The sequence below is a fragment of the Sardina pilchardus genome, chromosome 7 (assembly GCF_963854185.1).
Source record: "Sardina pilchardus chromosome 7, fSarPil1.1, whole genome shotgun sequence".
In the NCBI taxonomy this organism is placed as follows: domain Eukaryota; kingdom Metazoa; phylum Chordata; class Actinopteri; order Clupeiformes; family Clupeidae; genus Sardina; species Sardina pilchardus.
The window spans coordinates 35688699-35712116 of NC_085000.1; the positions used below are offsets into that span (position 1 = coordinate 35688699).

Here is a 23418-nt window from a genome sequence, read left to right on the forward strand (position 1 = left end):
GTGGTGCATTATTCTATCCCACTACAGGGTGGTGCATTATTCTATCCCACTACAGGGTGGTGCATTATTCTATCCCACTACAGGGTGGTGCATTATTCTATCCCACTATTCTATCCCACTACAGGGTGGTGCATTATTCTATCCCACTATTCTATCCCACTACAGGGTGGTGCATTATTCTATCCCACTATTCTATCCCACTACAGGGTGGTGCATTATTCTATCCCACTACAGGTATCCCACTACAGGGTGGTGCATTATTCTATCCCACTACAGGTATCCACTACAGGGTGGTGCATTATTACCTTTATTGGGTGAATGAGCTGTGATGCTATTAAACTGGTCTGATGACACTATACTGGGGCATTTGCATAATAGACATGACAACCTCTGGTGCAAAAGGCATTCAAAAGTCATCAAGTGCAATAAAACTGACGTCACCAGGCAGTGGGCAATGTTTTAGGAGACAGTCATTGATCGTCTCAAGCTGTGCTGGTACAACAACAACAACAACAACAGCAACAGCAATAACTTGCATTTCTAGAGGGCTTCATCAAAGTGCCACATGTCATGGCAATCCTAGAACCTTGTGGTAACAGCTGAAATCCAGGTGAGAAAGTCTAAAGGTTATCAGTATAAGACTGCTGACCTGATATATTTTCATGGGTTTGGCAAAAAAAATAATAATAATAAAAAAACAGTTTCATAGTCATTACACCGAAAAAAAAGCATATGGATGATGGCCGATCTAATTTCTAAAGAGAACCATTTTAAGACATGTTTCTAGTGTGCTTGCCAAGGTTAAATCACAATGAGCAGTATAAAAATACAACCATGTGAATGGTGCCTTCGTCACAGCTCAAGGTTTTCAGTACAGAACGCCGCCCCGTGTGTCACATATAAAACGGAGGCAACTTCTCCACTCTCCCATTCGCTGAACGATGTGCGGAGACTCACGAGCACCGCTTTACGCACCACTATCCCTCTGTCACGGAACTGGTGAATAGACCTGCTAAAATACGCCCGCACTGCGGGGCGGCATTTCCTGTGTGCAGTTGATTAGTGGGTAAGCAGTTATGGAGGAGAATGTGACTTTGTCTGGTCGCGATTATCTGGATATACGCCTCTACGCGCAGAAACTTCTGAAGCATGGAAACCTCTCTTTTCCGACTCACCTTAACACTACGGAGACGACAGCTCAGGAGGACAGCTTGGACGTGAACACTGACATATACTCCAAGGTGCTGGTCACTGTTATATACGTGATTCTGTTTCTTATCGGTTGTCTTGGAAACTCTATCACGTTATACACCTTACTCACAAAGAAATCTCTTCAAAATCTCCAGAGTACTGTTCACTATCACTTGGCGAGCCTCGCTGTTTCTGACTTACTCATCCTGGTCCTGAGCATGCCGATCGAACTCTACAACTTTATCTGGGTCCATCACCCCTGGGCTTTCGGCGGAGCTGTCTGCAAAGGTTATTACTTCCTCCGCGACGGCTGCTCCTATGCCACGGCATTTAATATCACCAGCCTGAGTGTGGAGCGCTACATGGCCATCTGCCACCCTTTCAAAGCGAAGAGCATCATGTCTCGTAGCCGGACCAAGAAGCTGATCAGCGGGATGTGGGTAGCCTCCTTCCTCCTGGCCACACCAATGCTGCTTACGATGGGACAGCGATTGGAAAACGCGGAGAATATCTGTACAACGATTGTGTCGCCAGTTACAACCAAGACAGTGATCCAGGTGAGTCAGGAACGGACTGATTGAAGATTCCACTCTCCGCATGCGTGCGTATCCGAGCTCTGTTTGGCATGCGTGCGTAATTTGATCAGAACATGATTAAGTGGCTGATAAATTAGGTGGTTGATTCATTTGAAGCGAGTTGGGGACATTGTACGGTCTAGGCTGCCTTTAATGGGATTTAAATGTGTGTAGAATCTACGCACTCTGTGTCAACTCCTACAAGTGGCATTACACGTGCACTGCTGCCCGTGTCTCTGCATCAGAGATCGGAAGTGAGTAGTCTGATTGATCACTATAACCGGTGACCATATTTACTGAGACCTGGAATCAGAGTACTAATCGTCAGGATATGAGATGTTTTGCACCGTTACACGCAAACTGCCAAAGGCCATATTGTCAGCGGGAACTGATGGATAGTGCGACTGAGAGTGGAAGCCCTCCACCAGCATCTGATGTCCACCCCCAAACCTTAAGGACATTCCCATTATTTAGATTTCAAAATGACAATGTCGTTTTTAACATTAGTAATCTAACATTTGGGGAACAGACATGTTTGTAGAGCTGCACAAAATGTGCAACACGTTGTTTGTGGTGCTTACAGAAACAAAAGGATGGATTAGTTGTAGTTCGACGTTTTTAATAAATTCTCTACAATGGCATCATGAATTGGCGTTGAATATGACATATTTGACGTCATTCCTTTCCCTAGTCCACTGAATACACTCCAGCACACACTCACGTGCCCATCAAATGAGAGGGACAAATTGCCAAAGGCCATCAGAGGTTGCCTTATAACGTCATGCGAACGTTCTCTAAAGGAAGAACGGTAATGAAATGGATTAAATACATTTTAAGATTAATATTTAAATAAATGCCCTCTTAAAGGGATATTCCGCCATTTTGGGAAATAAGCTCATTTTCCACCTCCCCTCGAGCAAAACCATTGATATTTACCTTTTTCCAGTTCATCCAGCCATTCTGTGTGTCTGCCGATACAACTTTTAGCTTCGGCCTAGCATAAATCATTGAAACGGATTAGACCAGTAGCATCTCGCCTGCTAGCATCATGTTTGAAAGTGACTAAGATTTATGGTAATTTTCCCATTTAAAACGTGTCTCTTCTCAAGTTAGAAAGTGCAATAAGACCAACTGAAAATGAAACCTGGCGTTTTTCTAGGTTGATTTGACATGGAACTACGCGCTCATCTGGCGTAATAATCAAGGCAACTTGCAAACTACTGGCACTGCTACTGCTTGTTGTCTATGGGGACTATTTTCAGATGCTGCGTGATATCCATGCGCCCATGGTACGTTTTCAAGTTGCCTTGCCAGTTGGTCTTATTGCACTTTCTAACTTGCACTTTTAAACAAAATGCTAGCAGGCGAGATGCTACTGGTCTAATCCGTTTCAATGATCTATGATAGGCTGAAGCTAAAAGTTTTATCGCCAGACTCACAGAATGGCTGGATGAACGGGAAAAAGGTAAATATTTTTTGCTCGAGGGGAGGTGGAAGATGAGCTTATTTCCAAAAATGGCGGAATATCCCTTTAAGATGTTATGCAAAACTGGAGATAAGTATTTTTAGCCTGCATGTCACTGGGTAATAGCAATGACAAGATTCCCATTTAACAATATAGAGTGTATAGAGGTATTGTCCAGATGAGGATGAGGTTATATTTCCCATGACAGGGTCATCCCTAGAGAAATGCTGGACTGAGAATGGATCTCATGAGCTGTGCTGAGCTCCATGTTTTGGAGTGGCTCTAACATGGTATCAATCAACACAGCGTGGGGTGTCTAAACAGGCAGAGAGTGTAAAGGCAAGAGAGAGTGAAACATACACAAGGCCAAGCAAGGCACGGCAAGAGCGAGAGGCAAGGCACTTTTATTTGCACTGCACATTTCATACACAAAGGCAACTCAATGTGCTCGACATTTCAAAACAGAGAATAGCAAAGCGTATTAAATGAAGGCATGAGGGATAAATACACAAAATATTCAGTATATAAAAGAGAAATTAAAATATATATTTGACATTTTTAACAAATCCTGCAATGGTTAAAAGTAGGGCTGTCAATCGCTTAAAATGTTTAATCTAATTAATTACATACTCTGTGATTAATTAATCTAAATTAATCGCATATAAAATGTAATCGCAAAATCGCAATGTCAACACTTTCTTTGCAGTAATGTGGTACTTAAGAGTTGACGAACTCCGGTGATATGCAAATTCTGTGCTGCAGACATTGCAGAGGACTTTGTTTTAATCAACACTTTCTTTTTAACACCGTCAGGCCGTTTTTTTTTAAAGTAAATGTTCCAATCAATGATCCCCATTTTACGGTCTAATGGTTACTGACTAGAATGGCTCTGGGTCAAAGGTCATCGATTCATCTGCGTTAATTTTTTTAATCAGTTATTTTATCTCAAATTAATTAATCTCAATTAATCAGTTATTTTGACAGCCCTAGTTAAAAGAAATATAGAATACATAAAACAGATTTACAACATTTCCATATTTCATGTGAGCTTGCTGTGGCTTGGAGATGTCTTGTCTTGACAGAGTGCTCACTGTACACTGTGCGTCTCCTGTGATCTGGAAGGGATGGGGTTGTGAAACATGGCAATAGATGCTTTGGTCCCAGCATATTCAGTGGTTTTCAGGCTGAGCTACTGTGATATGGTCAGTTGTTTTGGTTACTGGGAGTCATGTGGTCAGTTCTGGAATCATCCAGATTTGTATTTCTGAGTAGGAGGGAGAGGATACATCATATTAGGCGCGTTCAAGTTCAACTCCAAATGACCTCTTGCAGCAGCGAGAGCTGCCGGTGACAGCAGGGGAGGGGATACAAACGCTGCTATGAAGTTGTACACTCTCTACTTCCCGTAGTCTAGACTTGACCATGTGACGAAACATGAGGCACGGACCCTTGTGGAGGCTTGGTTGCACTCTGCCCTGCAATATTTCAAATGGATGTAATATGTATGATGAGACAGGTCGTTGCAGTATGGTTATCTGATGCAGGTTAGTAGTAGCCTAATAAAAAAAAAACCTGCACATACGTCAGGGATGTAAAAGCCAATTAGGGCAAAGTCCTGACGTCATGAAGGCATGCAGGGTCTAGGCTCCGCTGCGCTCCGCAGTACCTAGAGAGCTGCAGCGCCGCTGCTTAGCAGCCGCCTGGCCACGCCTTGCTCCCGCGATAAGTTAAGGCCATGTGATACCGACTGCCGAGTCGTTAACACACCCATCTAGACCATCGTGGACAGATTTTTAACCACGTGCATCTTGTGCTGCGCAGTTTTTGTGCTGCGCAGCCATCTTGAACTCGCCTAACGATGACATATTGATGACATATTGATGACATCGTTTTTGTATTTGTGCCCAAATTTAGCACCTGCCACCATCACTCATCAATTGTGAACAAAAAGATCTGTGAACAAATTAAATAAACAATATTTAACTTTAGTCAGTGAAATATTTACTAATCTGACTCTCGCCAGACCCTTGTAGTTCCGCCATGCTCCACCAGAGGCGTTTCACTGAGCTCCACACAAGGGTCTGGGCTCGAGGGCAATGCAAACTCCTTCAAGGGAGCAAAAAATAATGAACCAATCAGGAGCGCCGAAGCGTGATTCAAGCAACAATGGCGGCACGCAGCGAGGAGTGCTTGAAGTAGCACGTCTTTCCAGATGACGGACAAGTGGTTTATCCAATCACATACAAGGATTTTTTTACAAGGCCCTGCCTTCTGAAATACATCTCCTATCGAGAAGTCCCGGATCCTTGTGTGAAGCTCAGCGAACTACAAGGATCTGGCGAGAGTCAGGTTATTCATTTACAAAGGATTTTAGTATCAAGTTTAATATCAAGTCTAAGTCAAAATATAACAATTAGTTTCTATTATTAGTATATTAAATACTTTTTGATTGACTGTGATTGAGAAAGTGTCCAGTGTGTGTATTGTCATGATGATATGAGATATGGGTCATATTGCACAGCCATGCTGGGGAGGTCAGGTCACGGAGGGCATGTCTCTTACCGTGCCACAGCTCGTTATATAAGTTTATATAGTATATGTCTCTTATCCTGCCACAGCTCGTTAAATAAGTTTATATAGTATATGTCTCTTACCGTGCCACAGCTCGTTATATAAGTTTATATAGTATATGTCTCTTATCCTGCCACAGCTCATTATATAAGTTTATATAGTATATGTCTCTTATCCTGCCACAGCTCGTTAAATAAGTTTATATAGTATATGTCTCTTATCCTGCCACAGCTCGTTAAATAAGTTTATATAGTATATGTCTCTTATCCTGCCACAGCTCGTTATATAAGTTTATATGGTATATGTCTCTTATCCTGCTATAGCTCGTTATAGTAAGTTTATATAGTATATGTCTCTTATCCTGCTATAGCTCGTTATATATGTTTATATGGTATATGTCTCTTCTCTTGCTATAGCTCATTATATAAGTTTATATAGTATGTCTCTTACCGTGCCACAGCTCGTTATATAAGTTTATATAGTATATGTCTCTTATCTTGCTATAGCTCGTTATATAAGTTTATATAGTATATGTCTCTTATCCTGCTACAGCTCATTATATAAGTTTATATAGTATATGTCTCTTATCTTGCTATAGCTCATTTCATAAGTTTATATAGTATATGTCTCTTATCCTGCTATAGCTCCTTTTATAAGTTTATATAGTATATGTCTCTTATCCTGCTATAGCTCCTTTTATAAGTTTATATAGTATATGTCTCTTATCCTGCCACAGCTCATTTTCCGTAAACACTGTCAATCTGAAATACATGTCTGATGTGTGTGCATCCGTGATGACCTTGATTCACTGCTTTAGTGTGCGTTGTGGACATGTCAAATGTTTGCTTTTGGACGTGTTTTTTTAATGCAGGAAATGGAGTGGGAAAGGAAACAGCTGGGGGTGTTTACTGAGCCTGAAGGGACCAAAACAAAAACAGACACATCTCTCTCTCCCTAGCTCTACCACTGACACATCTCTCTCTTTCTCGCTAGCTCTTCCTGAGGGTGGGTGTGAAACAGACAGATCTCTCTCTTTCGTGCTTGCTCTACCTGAGGGTAGGTGGGTGTCTTCGAGAGAAAGTGATCCATGGAGTTTCCCAAAGCCTTCGTAAAAATCCTTCAATTGTAGGTTTTAGGCTATTTTAAGAAATGTCTTAAAATTTGAGGTGCTCCCAAAACATCCTGAAGGTACAGTATACCTTCTTATGTCCTCTTACGAGATTCTGCCCTTTCCAAGCTATTACACTGTTTTCAGTGTCAAAAAGAATATTTTGTGGTGTGTGTGTGTGTGTGCGTAATATGGGAGCACCATCTAGCTAAAGCCATCCGTCCATTCAGTAGGACTTGCACATTATCTCTTGTTGAAGAATGGTCACCTGTTACAATCTGAGTCATGTCCATTATCCACATTATATGCTTGGCCAAACCTGTGTGAATACCAGTAATGAAGTTAAAAAGCACTCAACCTCTTAAGATATGTACTGTATAGGAGGGTTTCTCTCTGGGATCTTTTGAAAGATGCTTTTTATAAAACACGAAGGCACTAGGAGATAACTAGGAGTTTGAGAGACGGAGGGAAATGGAGATGGAGCTAAAGATATGAGTTTGCTAAAGAAATGTGCATGAGACACAGGCGGTTTTGCTCCTGCTTTCTTTGCAGTTGCTGACGGATGCCATTGTGCAACAGCAGCGGTTTCAAATGGGCCATGAAATGAGTGTCCTTGCTTCTGCAACATGAACAGATCTGAGTACATGTGCTGCTGCTGTGGACCACATCAAGTGTGTTTGGCTTCTCTCAGAAGAATCAAGAAAACAAACACTGAAGCAGACACATCAAATCAAAACATTTTATTAGCCTCTTACCAGAATTAGAATGCCCATTTCTGACCTTATAACTAATGCAGCTTGAGTCCGCTTCCATATTTCCGTGCTGTCCAAATGAGAAATGAAACTCTAGCACCTCCACACACAGTAGTCTAATGTCTTCTGCTGCCAGTGCAGGAGTTGTGTTTTGTCTGATGTTCTTGGTACAGAGCGTCCTGGTGTACTGTATGGATCCAGACTTGTGTTCTGCTGTTATATTCGGTAGCAAGCCCACTAAGGAGTTTGTGTGGCCAGGGTAACAGGGCTTCTGCTGAGCAGTGGGAGGTGACCAGAGAGAAGACACAGTGTGGTCGGACATGCTGTGGTCAGAAATCACACTCGCAGGCGATTCTTGATTTAGGTTTTTCATTTGATGTCGTCGCTTTCCTGCCGAGAGCTCCTCAGTGTCAGTGAGACTTCACATTACTACAGCGGTGGCTGGGTGATCCACACACAGTACTAATTCATATCCCACTTTGCCACTTACTGAGGAGGGGATGGGGAGAGCTGCTCATTCTGCATTCTGTTTTTCTACTGAAATGTCCTCAGATCAGCATGTTTCAGTTGTCTTTCTACTGAAGGAGGGAGAGAGAGAACACATGAACTCTGGACAGAGGAGAGGAGAGAGAGAGAGAACACATGAACTGTGGACAGAGGAGAGGAGAGAGAGAACACATGAACTCTGGACAGAGGAGAGGAAGAGAGAGAACACATGAACTGTGGACAGATGGAGAGGAGGGAGAGAGAGAACACATGGACTGTGGACAGAGGAGAGGAGAGAGAGAACACATGAACTGTGGACAGAGGAGAGGAGGGAGGGAGGGAAAGAACACATGGACTGTGGACAGAGGAGAGGAAGAGAGAGAACACATGAACTGTGGACAGATGGAGAAGAGGGAGAGAGAGAACACATGAACTCTGGACAGAGGAGAGGAGAGAGAGAGAACACATGAACTGTGGACAGAGGAGAGGAGGGAGGGAGGGAGAGAACACATGAACTGTGGACAGAGGAGAGGAGGGAGGGAGAGAGAGAACACATGGACTGTGGACAGAGGAGAGGAGGGAGGGAGGGAGAGAACACATGAACTGTGGACAGATGAGAGGAGAGGAGAGAGAGAGAACACATGAACTGTGGACAGAGGAGAAGAGGGAGAGAGAGAATACATGAACTGTGGACAGAGGAGAGGAGGGAGGGAGGGAGAGAACACATGGACTGTGGACAGAGGAGAGGAAGAGAGAGAACACATGAACTGTGGACAGATGGAGGAGTAAAACAGCACATGTGGCGATCTCAGTGGAGTTTGGAGCCAAAGCTGCAGTGGGTTACTCTGGCATCCTTCAGTCACCTCCTCCCCTCCAGTCTCCATAGAAACCCCTCTTCTCCTCCATTTGAGTTCTGACATCTAAATAAATCCTTGCAGATAATGTCGTGCATGATTGTTGTGGAGAGACATTGCAGATAATGTCGTGCATGATTGTTGTGGAGAGACATTGCTGTTGTGCATGATTGTTGTGGAGAGACATTGCTGTTGTGCATGATTGTTGTGGAGAGACATTGCTGTCGTGCATGATCGTTGTGGAGAGACATTGCTGTTGTGCATGATCGTTGTGGAGAGACATTGCTGTTGTGCATGATTGTTGTGGAGAGACATTGCTGTTGTGCATGATTGTTGTGGAGAGACATTGCTGTTGTGCATGATTGTTGTGGAGAGACATTGCATTCTTCATGGCCACTTCAGCTCCCTGGGCACCTCTACAGGCTGGGCTCTCTCAGCAGCTTCAGATGACATGTCAGGTCCAGCACACAACTACTTTGACTCAAGCACATTTCCATGGTGCACCTATTGTTTTATGTCCTTTAAATCAACACTTCCACTTGGGGCCAACCCAACTGCCTGGGGTCGAGCATGTAAGTGTGTGTGTGTGTGTGTGTGTGTGTGTGTGTGTGAGGGCAAGGGAATCCTAAGGGCAGGTATGTGTGGGTGGAGTGGTGGTGGGTAAAGAAAGGGGGGGGGGGGTAATAGTGCTGTACTGTATGTATGTAGGGGTTGGAGGGTTAAGGGGCAGTATAAGTGTGTAGGGGTTGGAGGGTTAAGGGGCAGTATAATAAGTGTGTAGGGGAAGTGTGCATTTGTGTGTGTGTGGGGGGGGGGGGCGGAGTCAGTGGCCCTGTTGGAAACGGGAAAAACTGCTGCCTTCCTTCTAAGATATCTAACTAGAGAGCAAGGCAGCAAAGGCCATTCGAAACCGAAAAAGCGATTTTCGCTGCCTTCTAAGATATCTTATATTTCCCGAATAACGGTTAATTTTGAAGGCAGCATCGATGTACACTTCAAGCTGCCTTCTACCCACAATCCTTTGTGGCCACGTCTGAATCAGCTGTGAAAACAAAACAAACATCGCTGCCGATATCGGTAAATGACCGCCGAATCTGTTGAAATGTCATTTGTGTGACGTTATTTAGCTTGGATTTGTAGAAAGTAGATTGAAAATAAATGATTTACTATTATATCTGGTTATACCATTGTTGTACCCACTAATAACGCCTGGTCTGATATATTAGCTGCCTTCCGTTTCGAACAGAGCCAGTGTGTTGTATGTATGTGTCTTAATAAGATGCTGGTAAGGGGCAGAGTATGTGTGTGTGTTGGGGGGGTGACCAGTGTGCTGAGTATGTGGGGAGTTACTGTAGGTTAAGGTGGAGTAGGAGGTCAGTCAGGTGTGTGTGTGTGTGTGTGTGTGTGTGTGTGTGTGTGTGTGTGTGTGTGTGTGTGTGTGTGAGTGAGGAGGAAGAAAGTAATAACATAAATAAAAAAAAAAAAAATGTCTTGTTTAGAAACTCAACTGGCCCAACTGACTTGATATAATAATTGATTAGCCCTGTACTACATTACCAGTTTGTTGTTTGTTTGTTGATGTTCTAAAAAGTGATCATTAATATTATTGAGATTTAGACTAAATAAAAAAGAGATAGCTAATGTTGTCGGGATTTAGGCTAAATAAAAAAGAGATAGCTAATGTTGTCGGGATTTAGGCTAAATAAAAAAGAGATAGCTAATGTTGTCGGGATTTAGGCTAAATAAAAAAGAGATAGCTAATGTTGTCGGGATTTAGGCTAAATAAAAAAGAGATAGCTAATGTTGTCGGGATTTAGGCTAAGTAAAAAAGAGATAGCTAATGTTGTCGGGATTTAGGCTAAATAAAGAAGAGATAGCTAATGTTGTCGGGATTTAGGCTAAATAAAAAGTGATCACTATCACTAATGTTATTCAGATTGAAGCTAAATCAAATACCCAATAGTGCTGATATACACAACTCAATTGTGTATTGATTTTGTATCAAAACTACCCAAATGAAAACAAGGGGGGGGGAGGGGGGGGGTATGTTATTTTGAAGGTAAATGTCAGATATTCCATCTCTGTTGGACACAAGAGCCCAAGAATGCATTTTCTCAGTCTTTGTAATTGTTGTCACAAAGGGTTGGTTGGTAGAGATTTTTATATTTCATTTGTCACCTACACAATGTCCTGCCAGTGTCCTTGGAGAGATTGGTCTGAAGGGAATGGCAGTTCAGTGCACGTGGTGTGTCCTAGTCATTATAGTTTTAGTTCTAGTAGATATTTTTATGTTTTGTTTTATGCTTCCCTCCTGAATCTATCAAGACAAAAGGTACCTTTGGCCTTTCTGTGTAGAATGTTCTGCCTTCACATTACACATCTCCGCACACACACACGCACACACACGCACGCACGCACGCACGCACGCACGCACGCACGCACGCACACACACACACACACACACACACACACACACACACACACCCCATCACCATCAAAAGCAGAGTGGTAGCAGCTGGAGGCCAGAGTGGCGGTAGGAGGTGCAGGTCAGGTGATAGCACCATGCTAATAGCAGCAGGGTGATGCCATTACAATATGGCAGGTGTCTGTTATTGCCCCAGCCCCCTCAGCACGGGGCAACTCCCCGGGGGTCCACATCAGGCCATCAGAATGTCCAGCAGAGGGGAAGGACAATCTGGGGAAAAATACAATGACATAAATGTTAGATCTCCTGATGGTTTTAATTCTGAAAGGCTTTTGGGAGTCAGGATACAATGCATTGTCCATTACAAACACACAAACAGACAGGGGGAAGAAATAGACACTGCAAATCATGAGGCGTAATGTTGATTGTGGTGATTGCAATCCCATTATTGTGGATTAAAGGTTCTCATAGCGTGATCAATCCCATTATTGTGGATTAAAGGTTCTCATAGCGTGATCTGCTAGCTCGGTCACAACGCTTGCCCACCCTGAGCTGCTGTCGTGTGGGGGTGTAGTTGGTGGTGTCATGTAGAGGCATAACATGTCATATCGGCCAGAACTTGATTCTAATCAAATATTTCAATATTCAATGAAATAGGTTGTTATAAGGTACCAACTGATATGTGCTTCTTTTGCATTGCTAGAAAGTAGCTGTAGCAGAACATGACGGTGTGATATTCAGATATTCTGATGACTGTTTTTTTTCCTGTTAGAAGAATGTTTGCAATTAATTTGTCATTTTATATTGAGATTTGGCAGCAACTAGACAAAAGTAAAAATAGTATTTATGAAACAACCCAATACAATCTATGAAATGACACAAGTCAAGTCAAGTCAAGTCAAGTCACTTTTATTTATATAGCACATTTAAATACAACAGGAGTTGACCCAAAGCGCTTTACATTAGAAGAAGTCAGGTTTGGGCAGGACACAAGATTTGGGTTTACTAGAGTGGTGTGATGGGGGCGGAAATGCGAGTGATCCTGGGGAAGCGTCTCTGGCACGCCACACATTGGCAGCAGAACAGGCATTGCCCACGGAACAGAGGGCATTCAGTCCAGCTGAACGTGTGTGTGTGTGTGTGTGTGTGGAACAGAGGGCATTCAGTCCAGCTGAACGTGTGTGTGTGCCAGGGCGTCCCCTGAGTGCCAGAGGGGGTCTGGGCCTGTGAGGGGAAGCAGCTCTTTGTTTTGATTGTGGGCCTGTGAGTGGAAACAGCTCTTTGTTTTGATTGTGGGGCTGTGAGTGGAAGCAGCTCTTTGTTTTGATTGTGGGACTGTGAGGGGAAGCAGCTCTTTGTTTTGATATGCCTTTATCTCATTTCCTGGTTTGTAACGTTCCAAATCGCCGAGCGGTGTGGCCGCTTTTCCGGTGGTTACTTAGTTACCAGATAAACTATGGCTGCCTCCTCTCGCCGGTGTTATTGCAGTGTGCCGTGTTGCTCAACATCAAAACAAAGGCAGCCATATCTTAGTTTTCATGACTTCCCAAAAGACGAACACCTCCGCAAGGCTTGGGTGAGATTGATAAGGAGGGACGAAGGTCCTTCGTTCAATATAAATCGCGGTAGTACATTTGTGTGCAGCTTGCACTTTGACAAGGACAGCATTTATGTCTCGAAAAGTGGACGGAAGCGACTAAAACCCGGTACTACACCAAGCCGGTTTTCGTGGAATAACTGGGGGGATACTCCACCACTTCGCCGGTCAGTTTTTGATCGGGTTAATGCACGTCTTGGAGTAGAAGAGTTTCAGGATAGTAACGCTGAGGAAGTGGAAGAACAGTCTGTGTTACAGTGTGTTACAGCCGCGGAGGATCAAGAACCCGCTGCCAGTGATCACAGCTACGCTCGCAACTCCGTGACCGTGAGTGAACTAGATGCTGATGCTGCTGCTCAGACCATCAGGCAGCTCGAAGCTAAGATCAAGAGTTTAGAAAGACAACTGGGGGCTCTGACCTGTAACCTCCACATCAACAGATACTGATACCACTGACGAGGAATTCCGGTTCTACACCCGTTTCCATTCAGAGAAAGTCTTTTGGACGTTTTGGGAGTCGGTTGCCCCCTCAGCATCTAGGCTAGTCTACTGGAGCAGAGCTCAGAGGACAAACGATGCCATGACATTGGAGAAACCGAGCCCGAACCGGAGGCTGGCACTTGTTGATGAACTTTTTCTTTACTGCTGTCGAGTTGCCGTTGGTATGAAAGAGAAGGTGATTGCCGACATCTTCGGCATCAGCACCACTACGGTGAGCAGAATAATAATTACATGGGCTAACTATCTGTTCATTGTTTTGGGGTCAGTACCAATCTGGATGTCAAAGGAACAGGTGCAAGCAACAATGCCACCAAAGTTTGTACAGTACTGCCCAAACGTGCGTGTTATTCTGGACTGCACTGAAATCAAATGTGAGACACCATCCTCACTCACCCTTCAGTCAGAAACGTTTTCTTCTTACAAGAACACCAACACATTCAAAGGACTGATTGGCATTGCCCCATGTGGAGTCATCACCTTTATATCAAAGCTGTTCACAGGTTCGATATCAGACCGAGAAATTACACGACAGTCAGGGATCCTCAGCCTGTTTGAGCCTGGAGATGCGTGCATGGCTGATAAAGGCTTTGTCATTGACCAGATGCTGTCTGAAGTTGGAGCAACACTCATAATCCCCCCCTTCAAAAGAGGCATCAGGTTCAGCAAAGAGGACACAGAGAAAACCCAGAACATCGCCCGGCTAAGAATCCTGGTGGAGAGAGCCATAAGAAGAGTGAAGGAGTATCATATCTGGGACACAACCATTCCTTTGACCTTTTCGGGCTCTGTGAATCAACTGTGGGCTACTTGTTGTTTAATGGCCAATTACCAAGGCCCTCTGGATGTAAAGGGTGATGTCCCAGTGTGAAACCCTTAATATAATTGAGTGCTCATTACAAGTGAATGATAGATTTATTTGGTCTACATTTTATTGCATTAAAACATTACATAGCACATGTATTATTACAAATGAAAATTAACACAATAACAAAAACATTCCCTATATATTCCATTACAATTTATACACGTTTTTTTATAGACTTAGAAGCAACCTGTGTGTGTGTGTGTGTGTGTGTGTGTGTGTGTGTGAGAGTGAGTGAGCGAGTGAGTGAGTGAGAGTGAGAGAGAGTGAGTAGGTCTGTCCTTTTCATAAATAAAAAAAACATAAGAAAGGGATCCCGTGTGTGTGTGTGTATATTGGGGAAGTTACTTTAATTTCAGGTATGTTTCCATATATGTGCCAAAATAAAACAAATCAAGTTTATCTTTCATTTCGCTGACCAGTGACTCATCAAAAAAAATTCTCTCAACTGTGAGGTCACTTTGTGTGGATGTGATGAAGTCGCACCATTTAAACCAGTTATGGCTAACTGGCCTTGCACTTGCCAGTAATACTTGTGATTTTTTTTTAGTTTGGCCTGACCACCGATGAACTTCACATGTGTAACTTCTGTTCTACTGTAAGCAGTTGGGCACTTTACTTCGGCTAACCCAAAGGGAGGATTTTCAGTGGGATCATATACTTTGGCATCAGGGCTAGCACCGAGGTAAGGTGCATCAGGATTCACAACAAATCCAGAAGGAGCGACATTGACATTAGAAAGGTCACTGTACTGTTGTAAAACCTCTGGCTCTAGGTCAACACCCCTTTTCATGGCAGGTGTCTGCCTTACCCCCTTCATGATCCTGGCTGCCAGAGCCTGACTAGACGATTCCCCTCTAACGCTACAAACTTCACCGAATCTACTGGAAGTTAGGCGGGGCTGTCGGACTTCCTTCCACAAAGGATTCTCGGACTGCCCCCTTGTATTCTCTTCAATGATACTTGCCAATTCACGGGTAACCTCTAAACTCTGCATGTGATGAAACTGATGATAATTGGGGACAAACTGTAGATGCCGTTCTAATGTGTAGTCACTAATTAATGGAAGTTGTGGGAATGAGGGGGCATCTGGATGTTTAACAATTTCTCGGGGGATTACTGGTGTGCACTGATAGGAAAGAACTGAACCTCGAGGAACCAGTCCAAATTTAGAGTCCACCAAAGTCAGGTCGGAGAGGCCGCATAGGATTTTGCAAATGCCGGGTTGTGGCTGAAGGTGGCGTAGTTGGGCTCCAACTGACAACACCGCTGGGTCAGGAAGGGGTCCTAAAAACACAAGTAACAGAGATACCGTTCAGCAGTTAATAACTGCCAAAGATTTACAAGCAACAGTGTAGCCTATCTGATGTAAAGCACATCTGCATGTTCTTAACTGATGTCCAAATCCTTACTATTCTTCAAAAATAATAAGTATGTAGGTAGATAAATAAATGAATACTTACCAGCGTAGGCTCGATATAGCGTAGATTTGACACTACTGCGTCCTGGCGCTTTCGGCTTTCGTACCACAAGTTCATCTGTGGGTTCCGGACGAATTCCCTTGATCAACACAAAAAGAAATCAAATGCAGTTGCTAGTGTGAGAGAGTATTAGGTCAATTCAGCACACAAGTCATATTGTAAGTGTACATCCTCTGCAGGCAACCGCTGCTCTGCAAAATACAAGGAAACACCATACATATGTATACGCATCATCATGTGATGTGTGGGTTCAGCATCATTATGGAGTATACAGTATGTATGGATACATCTGAGGGAACCACACAAATCTTACATTCCCATGTTAACAATTCTAAAGATGAGGTGTAGAGGGTGATGGATACATTGTGCAGAAACATCTACACTGGTAGTGCAGAATTAGTCTTACAGCAGTATGCATTTACAAACGTCAAATACACAACTGTGCCATCAGACAAACTTACCTGTGTCCTTGGTCGGTGCCATGATTGAAGCACACCGGTGCATGCAAGTGGGGTTGGCACATTTTTCATCCCCATGGTGCAGTAATGAGCCGTTTGGAACAGGAGTGCAACCACATGGTTGCATAAAGCCATTCCAGCAGCACACGAGCAGGAGCATCCATTCAATTCCAGAGGTTTAACTGCATGCAGCACAATCTAGAAATGGAGAACAAATATTTGAGAGAAAGTTTGGATATTTAGGCTATACAGTAAGAAGCATTTACATGACACTATGTACACTATTCTATGATTCAAAATGAAGGCAACAGCAGTAGAGCAACAAAAAGGTATATCTGCAACAGCAGATATGGAACAACAAAAAGAGAGCATCTGCAACAGCAGATATGGAACAAGAAGATAGCATCTGCAACAGCAGAAGAAACAAAAACATATTGAACAATATGCACCTGAACCTGTGTAGGTCTGAAACCATGCTCTATTCACTACACATTACAAGTTTGGGGTATTTTGGTACGGTAGCACTGTCTAGATCCAAACTGTGAATCCGATTAAATCCAACAGGGACAACGTACATTATGTTCTGCTGAAAGCCAGTAACGCATGACGATAAGTAGGGACTAGAGCTTTCGGACTTCCTGACAAAGTAACCTGAAGTGTATGAGGCTCTTCATTCTTCCGCATAGATCGGTAGCAGCTCGCCTGCACTACCACTTCCTCACTCACTAAATCTGACACTGCAGTAAAAATGGGAAAGATCACTTCATCACGCTGAAACAAATGTGTCACATACAACTCAACCTTAGTGTATCATTCTTAAACTACCGCGGCAGCATTTCGGAAAGTCAATGTGACGTTAGCTGACCATCCAAACTTCGCGCCATTAGCTAACGTTAACTTAAGACCCTTTGGGACTCCACAAGTAAAATTTAACAACCACTGATACTGACATTCCCAAGTGAACACAGAAACATCTTAATAGCATTAATATCAGTCACCTTGTTCGAATTACCTTCTTTGAGCACATTGTTTTTGGCTGTACGGCTATTTGAACCGATCTAACAAGCTGACGTTAGCTAACGTTAACAAACATTGAAGCTTGCAATCAGCGATAACTCAACAGAAATCAAGCCACTTACCTTTATAATTGAAGATAAAATTCTCGTAGAAGAACTTGTATCCTTTCTCCAGCTTAGAAGCTTTTACCTTGGAGTGTTCATTCACGAGTCTCACCACATCATCTTGACCCACTTTCGGGATATGCGAGAGCGAAGTAGTCCATCGACGGGCGGCCATGTCGAACCATAGACAGAACGTAATGACCGGAAAAGGCGGCACACCGCTTAAGCAGATTTTAGCGGCTACTTCCGGCGTTCTACAGTGACGAGATAAAGGCCTATTGTGGGGCTGTGAGGGGAAGCAGCTCTTTGTTTTGATTGTGGGACTGTGAGGGGAAACAGCTCTTTGTTTTGATTGTGGGACTGTGAGGGGAAACAGCTCTTTGTTTTGATTGTGGGACTGTGAGGGGAAACAGCTCTTTGTTTTGATTGTGGGCCTGTGAGGGGAAGCAGGGGCCTATTGCACAAAACTAGGATAAGGGATTAACCCGGGATATCTTGGTTATCCTGGCTCAATTTATCCGTGATCCAGTTGCACAAAAGCGGGATAGGGGGCAGCAGGATATGTTATGGTATAAGTTACCATGGCGATTTATTCTGTGGAGCTAGCCTGCTCCTGACCAGGCTAACATCCAAGATAAGTTGATTCTAATGGTAATTACATTATCTGATTGGTTCAGCTAGCTGTCATTCAAATGAGACCTCCACGTGATTTTTTTTAAAGAGCTGTAGATTCCATTTATATATTATTTGCTACATGCATTTACTCGCAAAACACCGCAGAATGTCTGCCTAATACCATATGGATATCACTTAAATTATGGTGGCCTTATAATTAATAACATAGCCTACTCGTTGTTTGCTTCTTCTTTGACAGATGTTTGATGAATAGGCTGCTGTAGGCTAGTAGTTGATTGGAAGTGGAGGGGACATTTTTCGAAGGTGTTTTCAACTAATTCGGCTTTTAAGACAAATTAAGATACTTTGTGCATCTTTGCGGTGGCAAAGCGCTTCCTTAATGACGTTGCGTGCCGAGACAAGGAAGCTCTCACACGTGGGTGCATACGTAAATTTGCATTCAGTTGATCTGCCACACCTACTCCCGCTATGTAACAAAAATAATCATGATCCCCCATCCAAAAAAGTAAAACTTTACCTCGTTGTTAGTCTATATCAAAAGCGGTTGTTCACTTTGTGTGCAAGACGCTATTTTTCGGGACTTTTCTATTCCAACCGCGAGTTATTTGGGGAGAAACGAGAACGTGCACATACACCGAATAACTTACACCTGGCTTGATGAATCCATGTCTGCTCATCCTGGGGCCTATTGCACAAAACTAGGATAAGGGATTAACCCGGGATATCTTGGTTATCCTGGCTCAATTTATCCGTGATCCAGTTGCACAAAAGCGGGATAGGGGGCAGCAGGATATGTTATGGTATAAGTTACCATGGCGATTTATTCTGTGGAGCTAGCCTGCTCCTGACCAGGCTCACAGCCAAGATAAGTTGATTCTAATGGTAATTACATTATCTGATTGGTTCAGCTAGCTGTCATTCAAATGAGACCTCCACGTGATTTTTTTTTTAAAGAGCTGTAGATTCCATTTATATATTATTTGCAACGTGCATTTACTCGCAAAACACAGCAGAATGTCTGCCTAATACCATATGGATGTCATTTAAATTATGGTGGCCTTATAATTAATAACATAGCCTACTCGTTGTTTGCTTCTTTTTTGACAGATGTTTGATGAATAGGCTGCTGTAGTAGTTGATTGGAAGTGGAGGGGACATTTTTCGAAGGTGTTTTGAACTAATTCGTCTTTTAAGACAAATTAAGATACTTTGTGCATCTTTGCGGTGGCAAAGCGCTTCCTATTACGTTGCGTGCCGAGACAAGGAAGCTCTCACACACGTGGGTGCATACGTAAATTTGCATTCAGTTGATCTGCCACACCTACTCCCGCTATGTAACAGAAATAATCATGATCCCCCATCCAAAAAAGTAAAACTTTACCTCGTTGTTAGTCTATATCAAAAGCGGTTGTTTACTTTGTGTGCAAGACGCTATTTTTCGCGTCTTTTTTATTCCAACCGCGAGTTATTGGGGGAGAAACGAGAACGCGCACATACACCGGATAACTTTCACCTGGCTTGATGAATCCGTGTCTGCTCATCCTGGATTGGTCTTTGTGCAACCAATTCAGCCGGTATGCTCTTGTTTAGGATTCAGTGATCGCGGCTCAGTAACTTATCCCGGATGTCTTAATTCTGCTTTTGTGCAACGGGCCCCTGCTCTTTGTTTTGATTGTGGGGCTGTGAGGGGAAGCAGCTCTTTGTTTTGATTGTGGGGCTGTGAGTGGAAGCAGCTCTTTGTTTTGATTGTGGGACTGTGAGGGGAAACAGCTCTTTGTTTTGATTGTGGGACTGTGAGGGGAAACAGCTCTTTGTTTTGATTGTGGGGCTGTGAGGGGAAGCAGCTCTTTGTTTTGATTGTGGGGCTGTGAGGGGAAACAGCTCTTTGTTTTGATTGTGGGGCTGTTTGATTGTGGGGCTGTGAGTGGAAACAGCTCTTTGTTTTGATTGTGGGGCTGTGAGGGGAAACAGCTCTTTGTTTTGATTGTGGGGCTGTGAGGGGAAACAGCTCTTTGTTTTGATTGTGGGCCTGTGAGGGGAAGCAGCTCTTTGTTTTGATTGTGGGGCTGTGAGGGGAAACAGCTCTTTGTTTTGATTGTGGGCCTGTGAGGGGAAGCAGCTCTTTGTTTTGATTGTGGGCCTGTGAGGGGAAACAGCTCTTTGTTTTGATTGTGGGCCTGTGAGGGGAAGCAGCTCTTTGTTTTGATTGTGGGGCTGTGAGGGGAAGCAGCTCTTTGTTTTGATTGTGGGCCTGTGAGGGGAAACAGCTCTTTGTTTTGATTGTGGGCCTGTGAGGGGAAGCAGCTCTTTGTTTTGATTGTGGGGCTGTGAGGGGAAGCAGCTCTTTGTTTTGATTGTGGGGCTGTGAGGGGAAGCAGCTCTTTGTTTTGATTGTGCTGTTTTTGGTTGGAATGAAATCAACTGGTGCGCATCAGCATGCAGAGGAAGGGGCGGAGCCACTAGCGAGCTGCTTTGGTGAGCCACGCCCCCTCAAATGAAGGAAGGGGCGGAGCCACTAGCGAGCTGCTTTGGTGAGCCACGCCCCCTCAAACGAAGGAAGGGGCGGAGCCATGAGCGAGCTGCTTTGGTGAGCCACGCCCCCTCAAACGAAGGAAGAGGCGGAGCCACTAGCGAGCTGCTTTGGTGAGCCACGCCCCCTCAAATGGAGGAAGGGGCGGAGCCACTAGCGAGCTGCTTTGGTGAGCCACGCCCCCTCACCTGATCCAGCCGTGCTGCAGCCAACACATATGAAGAGGTGACATGTGGGAGAAACAACAGCTTTTGTCTTTTGTCTTTTGTTGTTGATACTGTTGTCAGGACCGAGAGTGGGTTGGCTGACAGGCCTCAGATGTGTTTCTAGCGTAGGATTACCACGGGGTTGCATCTCTCACTATAAACGATCCATAAAAGAACTGTCATGCAAAAATGATATGCAGTAATCCACTGTAATGAAAGTAGTGCTGTATTTGGCCAGAGAGGTATCTTTGGTACATTGCATTTATTCATTTTTATACAAAGGTCTGTTTGATGTCTGGTTGACCTTTCTCTCCATACACCTCTGTGCTACAAGTGCTGTAACATGGTTGGTACTGAATGTGACATCTATCAACAAATGAATTCCTAGCTTGGTGGCTTGGGCAAGAACTGATAGAGACGCCTCTCTCCAGAGCAGAGAAGCTCCACATCAGACAAGAAAGTCACTGTGCATTCATTCCCATCACAGCGCTCCTGCCAAGCCCTCTTAGCCTGCCGTCCATCTTAGCTCTTTTAAAGAGCCACACGTTTAACCAGGACATGATGGTATCAGAATACGATTATAGCAGTTGGGCTTGGGCGTCTATCTAGGACATAGTGGGGTCAGAATAGCATTACATCAGTTGGGCTTGGGGCATCCATTTGTATTTCTCTGAAAATGTGTTAGTATGTCTGGGAGAATTTCTGGCTGTGTGCGGAATCTATACGGGGCTAATGGAAGGGTGAGGGAGAGGGTGATAAGCTGCCCCGTAATGCTCCTTTAAATCTCACCCCCAAATCAGACCATGACAGCCTCATCTCAGGGTGGGGAACACAATTCAATTTTATCGACTGGCCCTGGCCAGTCTTTGATGTTGGAGTAAAATTGATTGTGACTTCAGACTTAACCCAAATGTGCTCCTGAAATCTGCAGGGCAGCGAGTGAATTCTGTGTTACATTGATTTCATGTGAATGAATGAAGAGGCCTCTTTTGGGTTTACCTGCTGAGCTGATCGTCAAGTGTGTGTGTGGGTGCCCCTGGGAGAGCTGGACACTACGAGCTGTTAAGCTGCATTGTGCACATATGAAAGCCGTAACACAAAGACGAGACATCTCTGGAGTCTGCTCATGCCTAGCCAGATAAGCCTCTAAGGGCACGAGTTCAGTGGCCACACAGGAAGCTACGTGAAGGCGGGACTCCGAAATGGGCCTCTGATGAGACCTCTGTGGTGATGTGAATTTGAATAAACCAATCACATGCAACCAGTGTTACATTCTGATCTATTCTGATCTATTTATCTTTTATTGATTAACGTTGGCCTGAATCTGCCCCCCTGGTCTGTCTGACTGCTCTGGCTACAGCCACGGCAACATACGCTGTCAAACTTGCACCTCGTCTTGCAGCGGGCCACGTTGCCTGTACCACATTTGGCTCCAAGTGCCCACGGGTCAGTGCCTGATCCAATGCCGCTAGCTTTCTGATCCAATGCCCACTAGCTTCCTGATCCAATGCCCACTAGCTTCCTGTCAGTCTCCTCGCTGTCCTTAAAGGCAGAAAGCCTCAAATCAGTGAAGACTGAATGTAAGATGACAACCAACCTCCATGCAGTTCTGCAAACAACAAGCCAACTAACAGATCGTGGAGAGCCTAGTTGCCCCACAGCAAAGAAGCAACACACTAGTGAAGACTAGAGAGCCTATACTAATGTACCAAATACTGAAGAAGAAGAAGCAACACACTAGAGAAGATTAGAGAGCCTGTACTAATGTACCAAATACTGAAGAAGAAGAAGCAACACACTAGTGAAGACTAGAGAGCCTATACTAATGTACCAAATACTGAAGAAGAAGAAGAAGCAACACACTAGAGAAGACTAGAGAGCCTGTACTAATGTACCAAATACTGAAGAAGAAGAAGAAGCAACACACTAGAGAAGACTAGAGAGCCTGTACTAATGTACCAAATACTGAAGAAGTAACAGGCTAGTGAAGACAGAGCAAAGCACAGGCCTACCAAGCAGCCTTAGTGAGCCAGACAGGAGGGGCAGAAAGCGACAGCAAAGGTTAGAGAGTGAGATTGAGGACAAAAGAGACTAACATTAAGAATATATGAAAATATAAAATGGAAAGCATGAAACAGTCTCTGACAGGTGTCGGAGGTTAAGCTTCTGGAAGCACTGAAGCGTTAAATATTAAACTCATGAACTCTCCTAATCCTACATGAAGTCTAGGGCTAACATTCACCTTACCATCTGTCGCTCCTGCATGAAAAGCTTTAAAACCACAGCCGCTGTTCGGTTGTATTTCAAACAAACTTCTGTTCAGTGATCCCCAGGCCTCTGGTGTGGGCAGGAGGCTGCTGTCTGCACATTTCCATCTCTCCCAGAGTCCGGAGTGAAGAGCAGAGGGATGGGGAGACAGCGAGAGGGAGAGTGGCGAGAGATGAATTATTCCTTGAAGATTAAAGTAAACTCGCCCCTGAATCTGTCCACAGCACCTCCACTCTCCTGCTCCACACGCTCACACAGGGCCGAGCTCACATCTATTTTTCACACCGTGCGCCCAGACAAGAGGGAGCGCTCAGGGAGATGACCTGCGGAG

At 44.1% G+C, this 23418-nt stretch overlaps 1 protein-coding gene across 1 annotated transcript in view; it reads left to right on the top strand.

The window, feature by feature from the left end:
* Positions 1–1076: 1076 nt before the first annotated feature.
* Positions 1077–23418, top strand: part of ntsr1 (neurotensin receptor 1 (high affinity)) — a 54531-nt gene continuing 32189 nt past the window's right edge. Inside the window, exon 1 of the mRNA XM_062542080.1 lies at positions 1077–1748. Within this exon, the coding sequence (XP_062398064.1) occupies positions 1077–1748 (672 nt within the window). The remainder of the gene's footprint in view (positions 1749–23418) is intronic.